The sequence below is a fragment of the Sinocyclocheilus rhinocerous genome, unplaced genomic scaffold (assembly GCF_001515625.1).
Source record: "Sinocyclocheilus rhinocerous isolate Xijiao unplaced genomic scaffold, SAMN03320098_v1.1 scaffold750, whole genome shotgun sequence".
Lineage (NCBI taxonomy): Eukaryota > Metazoa > Chordata > Actinopteri > Cypriniformes > Cyprinidae > Sinocyclocheilus > Sinocyclocheilus rhinocerous.
In genome coordinates this window covers 21,128-31,190 of record NW_015653476.1, presented here as the reverse complement: position 1 = coordinate 31,190, position 10,063 = coordinate 21,128, and the positions used below count along the sequence as shown (strand labels likewise).

Sequence of the window (10,063 nt, the reverse complement as noted above, 5' to 3'; positions counted from 1 at the left end):
GTGTGTGTGTGTGTGTGTGTGTGTGTGTGTGTGTGTGTGTGTGTGTGTGTGTGTGTGTGCGCGCGTGTGTGTGAGAGAGAGAGCGAGAGAGAGGGTCACATCACAGTGGAGTCAGCTGTCTTAACCGTGGCTTGTGTACTGCACACATACCAGCTTCATCACTGTGTCTGTCACGTGACTCTGTTGCCCTTTCGGGCTTGAACTGATGGTAAAACTAACGACATTATTAACTGTCTTGATATTTACTTTGAAAGCTTGAAGCTCGTGATTATGGTAAGGGGCGTTACATTTCCGACGCGTGCTTGTGGTGTTTGGCCAATCACAATGCACTGGGTCAGTTGGCCAATCAGAGCAGACTGCGCTTGTCAAAGGAGGGGGCTTTGTAGAAAACGAAGTGTTTGAGAGAGGCGGGGCATAGAGGACCTACAATAATGTACAGTATTTGAAAAATAATGTGTTTTTTGAACATTAAAGCATGTCAACATATTCTGTTACACCAAATACACAATAATGATCTTTAAAATAGCATCATATGACCCCTTTAAATAGAAGGAAACCCTTACAAACAAATATTTAGCCTATTTAGTTCCTTTCACTTTACAACAAATCCTTTACATTTAACGGTATTACAGAACAAGAATGACAAAATAAGCAGCTGTAAAATTATATAATAAACTATGGAGTTAAAATTTAAAAAAAAAAAATCACGCTATAAGCTAGTGGCATTTATTATAAACAGCACACAAATGTCAAGCAAAACTGAAACGGCATTGCGCTCACGAGCCTCTCTCATTTGACAAGAATCCAAATGTTTCCATTTTTGCCATATTTGTATTTGGTTGCTAAACCATTATTAACCATTAAATATGTAACCTAAATATGGCTTTATACTTCACTCATGTTCTAATATCCACGTAAAATCCTTCACATGCATAAAAATGTTTGTTTGGGCGCTGCACGCTGATTTCACAGCGGACCTTTAAAATAAACTGTGTAACTTTTATGTTTGGTTTGACTGCATTTTAGTTTTTTGATGAATGGCTGAAAATTCAAGCAACACTAGAACTAATGTTGTGTGTGTGTGTGTGTGTGTGTGTGTGTGTGTGTGTGTGTGAGGCGCCAGTGCGATCAGATGGATTAAATCAAATTAAGATATAAAGAAAATAAAAAGTGTAAAAGTGAAAAGACAAGTGTCACAAAAACAAGCGTAGCCTATAGTTGTCACAGGTTTTTTTTATCCTTTTGTTAAGAGAAATATTTAGTTTAGTCCCATTTATTTTATTCCTTCTATAGATTTAATTTCAGTTTTTCTCCGTTCACAGAAGCACTGCAGGTGCGTGATGCAACAATGTGTGAATCCTCATGGTCTCTTGTTTATGCTGCTATTCACGCATATAAATCTAAAGCAGTGAAAAAAAAATTACGGTAACACTTTCTATGAAGACCATATTTATATTACATTATAAGGGTATTCTTAAGGTATTATAATGAATGCATAATGCATTATAAAAACAACTTATAATGTTATATCATCTTATAAACATTCATAAGAACAGTTTTAATGTATTACAATATTTACTTAAGAGTATGATGATTTATAACACAGTGAACCTGTTGCATCCACTTAAGTTACAATGGACTATATTTCTCTTAGTTATAATGTATTAAGTCTCATATCTTGCCATCTTTCTTATGCTACTTTACTTGAAGCAATCAAAGACCACTTATAATAATAATAATAATAATAATAATAATGTTTTTCCTCAAACATCCACAAGATCAGATATCAGATCAGATGAATGTGTAATATGACACCTTTGCTTTGAACTATTAAATTAACTAATAAACTATTTTTATTGTAATATCAGTTTGATTATTTTGATGGTACCCTTTAGACAGCTTTTGATAAGTAACTAGCACTCTCTATTCTAATTCTATTCTTAAAAAAAAAAAAACTTGTCCCTTTTAGACTTGCACATTTCATTTACTGCTTTTTTTCCTTTAAAAAAAAAAACTAACTAACACTAGCTTCTCTAATCTTTTTGTATTCTATATCTATTGGTTTTCTTTTAATTTATTATACAATTAAGAAAAGCAAAAAAGGCCTCTAACACTAGCTTGCTCTATTCTTTTTCTATTCTATCGGTTTTCTTTTTATTTATTATATAATTACGTGTGCTGCGTTAAGCTAACTGAGACTTGTTATAGCACTTGCATATCATTGCTCTTTTGTTGATTTTGATTGCTTTCATTATTAGCATACATTTTCAAATGTCTGCTAAATGACTAAATGTAAATGTAAGTAACTCTACAACTACATGTCAACTAGCAGTCATTGGAGTATTAGTAGTATGTCTGCTAAATATATGCTAACACCACTTTATTTTGATGGTTCCCCAACAGACAAACTGACTATAACTAACTTTGCAAGTCCGTCAACATTCTACCAACCTTAATCTTAACCTAAGCTACTAATACTCTAATCAGAGTTAGTTGACATGTACCTGCAAAGTTGCTTATAGTCAATAGACTAAGGGGACCATCAAAATAATAATTTCAACTGAAAAAAGGCAATGTGTATATGTTAGGTTAAATTTTAACTAGCTCTCATCAAAATTAATATTAGCCTCACAGGGAACACTGAAATAGCACTCCACACCTAACCACTTACAAGATGTAGTAAGATACTGTGCAGATCTTAAACAAACAAACAAACAATGTCAAGATATAGTCCATTATAAATGTAAAAGTAGATTTAATGTGGTGTTCATTGTGTGTTATAAATAATCATAATCTTAAAAGTTATAACCACAAATGCGTAAGCATTATAATGCATTATAATCGTTGTTATGGTTATTTATAAGATGATATAACATATTATAAGGTTTTTTATAATGCATTATGCATTCATTATAAGAATACCCTTATAATGTATTATAAATATGTGCTTCATAGAAAGTGTTACCAAAATTACATTCTAATCTTACTGCTTAACGATCGACTAATCCGCGTTAATTTCGTTGACGAATAATTTTCGTTAGAATTTGTCAACGGCATTTTTTTCACAGACGAAAACGAGACTATAACGAACTAAAACTCGTTTTGAATGACAAAAACTATGACGAAAATCTATTGACATTTTCGTCAATGAATAAAAATGAGACAAATGTTAGGGAGGGACGATTTTGGAAAAGATTAATTCATAACGAATCTGCTGCATGGTTCGGAGGTTAGATGCATACTAGGCATGTGCCGGTATGAGATTTTGACGGTATGATAAGCTTAAGCAAAAATATCACGGTATCACGGTATTGTCCTTACAGCTCTAAAATGTGTTATTTTTAAATGACTGGGTAAAAAAAAATTTAAAATAAATCCGCTGAACGCAATATATTTTGTTTTTGAGCAACATACAGAATATTATGAACAGTAGAATTATTTTTTCTCTGATTTGTTTCCTAAAAAGAAGAAAAATAAAGACTGACATCTTTATTTAACCTAAATCTGTAATTACAGTTAATTTTAGTTATATAATTCATATACATATAATTTATATAATTTATACTACATGCCTGAACGAAACAAACAGCAGAAGCTCTGAATGAGACGCAGATTCTCTCTCTGACAGCAGGAGGCGCTTCTGGAACACCAGATACAGCGTTTCCTTGGATACCGCTGTAAACAAAGCTGCAAACACTGCTTTAATATGAACTATACAGAGACGAGATTAGAACAGAGACGAGTTGCTTGCAATAAGACAAAAAACGTCCGGTTGCCGATCGCGTAAGTTCCTGGGAAAGCTCCTTAGTTCAGCCATCCTACTCACACGTGACTGACCGCTCGCTCGCACCAACAGGAGGAGGAGGGTCGTGTTACTCTCTACACTGCACTCAACCTGAGGGATTCCTACACATTCAGTCTTTGAGGAGACATGAAAAACAGCGCATACCGCAGGAACGGTATAACGGAAAATATTAGCGGTTTTGAAACCGTGAAATTTTCAAATCGTGGTATACCTTGAAACCGGTAATCGGCCCATGCCTAATGCATACATATGAACTGTAACATAGCCTATTGATCTATCCAGCGGGACATAAGCTAACATACACTTGCTGCACATCTCATAAAACGTTCAAAAATGTCAGTATGTGGGAGTAAGAGAAGAGCAGACAATATGGATAAATCTGACGACGCAAGAGAACTCAGTCCGGTCCGGTTTTCTGAGCACAGACAGTGAAGCACACGCACAGAAAGCGCATCTCACAGCGTGCGAGTACTCTCTCGCGTCGCATGAATGGAGAATTACACACAAAATGATGTCGAATTGTCTTTTTTGACGAGCATTCACGTAAACACAGTCGATTACATCTTAAGTGAATGTAAACCGTAGGGAGAATATCGGACGTGCTTGCATCAGTACATTGCATCCATTCATTCGGTTTTAAAGGGACAGCAGCCTAATTTAGTTGCTATTGTCCGAGTCATTGATGTTAATCAAGCAACAAAAGACAGACAGAAAATCACTCACTGCTTTTTGACTGAATCACTTTAGTAGCCCTAAAGATTAATCTAAATTTATTTATAGAAATAAATGTCTGCTTGAAAGAATGAAGAATAAAATCGGTGTCTATCATGATAAAACCTTAATATCAAACCTATATAATGAGTTTGGAAATTTTTGAGAAATGCATTACACTGCAACTAAACCCATTAGATTTTAGCCGACTAAATTTACTGTAGATTTAGTCAACTAAAATCTTATGATATTTAGTCGACTAAAACTAAAAACAATTCAGATGACTAAAATATGACAAACTAAATGGCATTTTAGTCAAAAGACTATGACAGAAACTAAATGAAAATTTGCAGTCAAAATTAACACCGCGACTAATGAGCTTCCGTTGTCAGTCAGGAAAATAACCTAAATGAACAAAATGCTGTCATTATACAATTCTCTGGCAGACTTACTAAGATCAGGTAACTCAAAAACCTGCGTACACGAGCTGAGACCAGACGTGAGATTTGATCGTATAGCCATCGCTCACGTCCATATTGATAAGTCACAAGTTTTGCATAGAAACGACCGTACGCCCACTTTTCTGTCGTAAGCTCGTTTCGTAAATGAGGCCCAGTGTGACCCATAATGTGAGATTTCAGAATGAGATGAAGCACCCAAATGACCTTTCTTTAGAACAGTGGTTCTCAAAGTGTGGTACTCAGGCTCCCTCTAGTGGTAGGCAGAGGAATCACTAAATTATTTTAAAACGCAATACATTTTAATTTAATGTTTTTTTTTGTTTTTTTTACATTTAAGTACAGTACAGTTTTTATTTAACTTTTAGGTACAACACATTTTAATTTAATCATTAAGTTTTTTTTTTGTTTTGTTTTTACCTGTAAGCACAGTGCAGTTCAAACAGTGTATTTACAATGTTAAAGTAGCTGACAACTATAAATATTCTTATTAGGAATAAAACCGCCTCATTATTGAACTGTGCAGAGCTGTAGCTGATAGGGGTGGGGGGAAAATCGATACAGCATAGTACCGCGATATTTTCCACGGCAATACTGTATCGATACACAGACGCCAAGTATCGATCTTTTATTATACTATTTGGTAGAATAATAAAATCAATGTCTTCACAGTCCACTAGATGGTGGTGTTGAGTTTCTTTCTGGTGAGGTCAGCTGGGTCACCTTCAGCATGCAGTGAGTTAGTGAAATAAAGATGGCGGCAAGTTATCAGGAAAGCCCTTCCACGTTTAAATGGGATGTTTATGTAAACGTATATGTTTTACGTAAATGCTTTATTTTAAATGTAACAGTAATTTACTTTAAAATGCCCCAATGGCTGAAGGGTCTGCACAACTTTTTTTTGTACAAGTTCAAGTTGCATTGTTCAAAATACCTGTAGTAGCACAGCAGTGCATACCTGTTTACATTTAATTAAGGTGGACTAGATTAGACTGTAATACAAATAGTTGAGTTTGTCAGGTGCATACAACATTTATGACAGGTTTTCATGTGTGTTGGTCAGTTTGTCTGCTTGACAATCCCATTTTGCACTGCAGCAATAAAACTGAAGTGAGAAACAATCTGAGAAAGGTTTCTTTTTAGTTAAAAACAGCTAGATGTTGCCAAAGTTTTCCTTTAGGGACATCATTTGAAGTTGGAAAAAGGTAATAAATTGCAATATATTGCGATATTCTGCGATATTATTGTATCGTGACAAGTATCATGATAATATCGTATCGTGAGGCCTCTGGTGATCCCCACCCCTAGTAGCTGAATAGCTAGGCCTACTACATTACTGTATTTTAATGTTGGTCATTATGGTGGTAATGAGCCAAATATTTTCTGAGGTGGTACTTGGTATAAAAAGTATGAGAACCACTGCTTTTGAATAAACATGACATGATTGTGCACAGTAAGAAGAGGAAGAACATAGAGATGAAACAGATCTTTATAAAGCACCTTTAGGTCTTTCATGGCATCCAGCTGGCTAGTTGCGGTGGAGATCAGGGCGTTGACGGTTAGCTCGGCTCGCTTGCGGAAGTGCTGCTGGCGCGTGGCGTAACACACGGATCGTGCTCGGTTGCTGACAATGTGATATGCATTCCACGTGTCTGAGTCCATGTCTGCTGTGCACTCTTTTATAGACTGCAGGGAGAGAGAAACTTGGTTTAATCAGACTCAGTGAATTCTAGAAAACTAGAACTGCTCATGTTGACCTGCACAGTGACGAGTTTCACTTACAAACAGTTTAGCTCAGTGGTTCTCAACTGGTTTGGCCTTGGGACCCACGTTTTCCCATGGTCATCAAGCCGCGACCCATTTATATTTATACAGTTAAGTTGGTATGAGCCACCACAGTCATGTAAACATACAAATTGACACTAAGTGAAAATAACATGGGATTTTTGGGTTATGGAAACAACAGTTAGCATGGTGAATATACAATACTAACATGAACCGTTAATGAAACATGGAAACTGCTCCTGAATATAATATCTTCATGCAAAACCTTCGCAGCTAACACACGCAGTACCAGTTATGTGATTTATCGGTACTGTACTTTTATTTCACACGCTGCATGTTCGTAGTTTCTGCGCTTTAATGAAGTGATATACAGCGCGGCTATTGAAGTGTGCGCACTACGAGCACGGTGTAACATCTGGCAGGACAGGATAGTTCGCTTTTCTGAGGTGAGAGACTTTTTATTTCATAATTTACGAAAATAATGATAGAATAATGACACTGACATTAAACCTGTCAACATCTCATCTGACCACAGATACTGAATCGGGACAGCGCGTTTTTCTCAGGCACTCTTTACTTGCACTGCATCTGACAGAAGTGTCAACAGCTTTCATGCATGTCTTTTAAGATAAAAGTCTCGCATCAGAAAAACATTTAGAATAAAGTTTTTTTTGTTGTTGATGTCATTTCTTTGGTTGTACACTCCCGTTGAGAAACACTGGTTTAGCTGATATTGCACCTATAAAATAGCAAGGTTGTGGCTATTGACCCTACCATTTCTTCAGTGCAAGGGTAAGTCCTGCGGCCCTCCACCTCTGATTGGCAGTTGAACAAAGCCACGCCCAGTTTGGCCAGCTGCTCCTCTGACAGGCCACTGCAAGTAGCTTTGAGCTGAGCAACAACCTGTTAAAAAACAACAACAAGCAATGTGTCTTTAAGGGCAGAATAACAGCTTTAAGTCTGCATGAACTTGATCTTTTTATAAAAATGGCCAATAGCTTTTTGCAAAGGAAAACTTTTAAATCGTTCACTATCCTCTACATAGTGCACAAAGCTGGATAGTAACTGATTACATGGATTACGTAATCAGATTCCAAAAAATAAGTACTTGTAATTAGATTAAAGGGTTAGTTCACCCAAAAATGAAAATTCTGTCATTAATTACTCACCCTCATGTCGTTCCACACCCCTAAGAACGAAGCTACGAGAAAACTTTGTTCGCAAAAGGAAAAAAAAATAACGACTTTATTCAACAATTCGTCTCCTCCGCATCACCCTGGTGCCATTTTGGAGAATATCAGCTGGACGTAAACAGTGCTGTTCTGTGTCCGCTGCGTCACGCGGATATGTTGTTTTCATTCAAATTAAAGCACAAACAACGTAGGAAACAGATCCGGCGTGACGCAGCTGACACAGAACAGCGTACGCCGTTTACGTCCAGCGAATATTCTCCAAAATGGCACCAGGGTGATGCGGAGGAGACGAATTGTTGAATAAAGTCGTTTCTTTTTTCCTTTTGCGCACAAATAGTATTCTCGTAGCTTCGTATAATTGCGGTTGAACCACTGACAACATTACAGTTGCATTGCTGTCTATGCAGGGTCAGACAGCTCTCAGATTCCATCAGAAATATCTTAATTTGTGTTCCGAAGATGAACGAAGGTCTTACGGGTTTGAAACGACATGAGGGTGAGTAATTAATGACAATTTTCATTTTTGGGTGAACTATCCCTTTAATTTACATTTTAAAATACTCGTAATCAGACTACAGTTACTTTATGGATTACATTGTTTACACAATGGTAATAAATTATTAATAATTTATTGATTCTACCCAATTCCTCTTCTTCATCTTTTGAATGTTCCTTTCTAAAATGTCCGACTGCATATAAACACTCAGAAAGTCTCCAGTTTTGTGGAGATTCACACAGAGATCAGTCATTAGTCAGATTTATACACAGCATTTGAACACTGGATTTACAAAAATCATTTCAGGTTTAAGAAGTGTTTTACTGATGAACACATGAATTTTTATTTGAATTATCATCAGTAGGTTATTTAACCATGTATTGCATAAGCTTTGAAAGGCTTTTGTCTTTCAAACTCATTAAAAAGCACAATTTTGATAGATGTTATTCTAAAATTACTAAATATTTCCATTTTTATAATTTAATTACAAGCTTTTAATTAAACTCACGGACCCCCTGCAGTTCATTTAAGAACCCCAGTTTGGGAAACCCTGGTGTAACAAAATGTTTAATGCACTTTATGTTGTTAATTACAACAAATAGAATATATAGTCTTTTACTCTTTGTATTAATGTCAACACGGTACAAGACTATCCTATTTAAATTAATGTGATAAACGAGTTAGGTCAAAAGCAATCTAAAAGTAATCAAAAAGTAGTCTGATTACATCACCTAAAAATGTAATGGATTACATGTAATTTGGAATCAGTAACATACTACTATAAGTAATATAGAATATAATATAATTGTATACTTGTATATTGTATATATAATTGTATACTTATACAATAAGTAATCTACCCAGCACTGATAGTGCACTGTGCTATTCAGCACACAAAAATGTGTAAATATTGTTCTGTAGAGAATAAATATTGGTTGTAGAAATACTGTAAGTTTGAGAAATTGAGAGAAATACTGTAAGTTTAATGCATATATCCTCTAAATGCCGATTTTGACATTTGCTTTGGAGCAAAAGTCTATATATATAACCTTAAGGCTAATGCATTCATACAGAAAGTCACAAAACCTCAATTTTGATTTCATGGGGACTTTATTTGATTCTTAGATTATTTTCATTAGATTCCTAAAGGTGGAAGTAGCCTAATAAAAGCATGTGTCCTTGGTTTTACCTCATTTGCAGACTGGACACTGCTGTTAGTTACAGTCAGTGCTGCTTGTAATAAGAGTACATTACATTTTAAAATGCTCATGATCACACTACAGTTACTTTTTATGGAATACATGATTACATAGTAATGCAATGGAAATAAATTCACAATTTCTCCCTAATTCTCTCTTTCCATTTCTCTCTCGCTTTCTTTAAAAGTTTTAATTGTCAAAGTTGTTTTCATATTTATTATTTTTCCATTCTTTTTCTTTTCATATAATGCAGGGATTAATAAAAAAAAAATTGTCAGACAAACTCTTTAAAATAAAATATTTACATTAAATATCTCTGAGGAAATTAATATTTCAATAATTGAACAACATATTCACAGTTAACTGACATCAGAGAATGGTCATATTGACAGGCAGGTTAAAAAAAAAAAAAAAAA

The 10,063-nt window shown here is 35.2% G+C and overlaps 1 protein-coding gene across 2 annotated transcripts in view; it reads right to left on the bottom strand.

The window, feature by feature from the left end:
• Positions 1-10,063, bottom strand: part of LOC107716238 (protein brambleberry) — a 28,938-nt gene that overhangs the window by 9,577 nt on the left and 9,298 nt on the right. For both annotated transcript variants that reach the window (XM_016522622.1, XM_016522623.1), the window contains exons 3-4: positions 7,534-7,662; positions 6,475-6,660 (exon numbers count right to left, since the gene is read on the bottom strand). In XM_016522622.1, the coding sequence (XP_016378108.1) occupies positions 6,475-6,660; positions 7,534-7,662 (315 nt within the window). The remainder of the gene's footprint in view (positions 1-6,474; positions 6,661-7,533; positions 7,663-10,063) is intronic.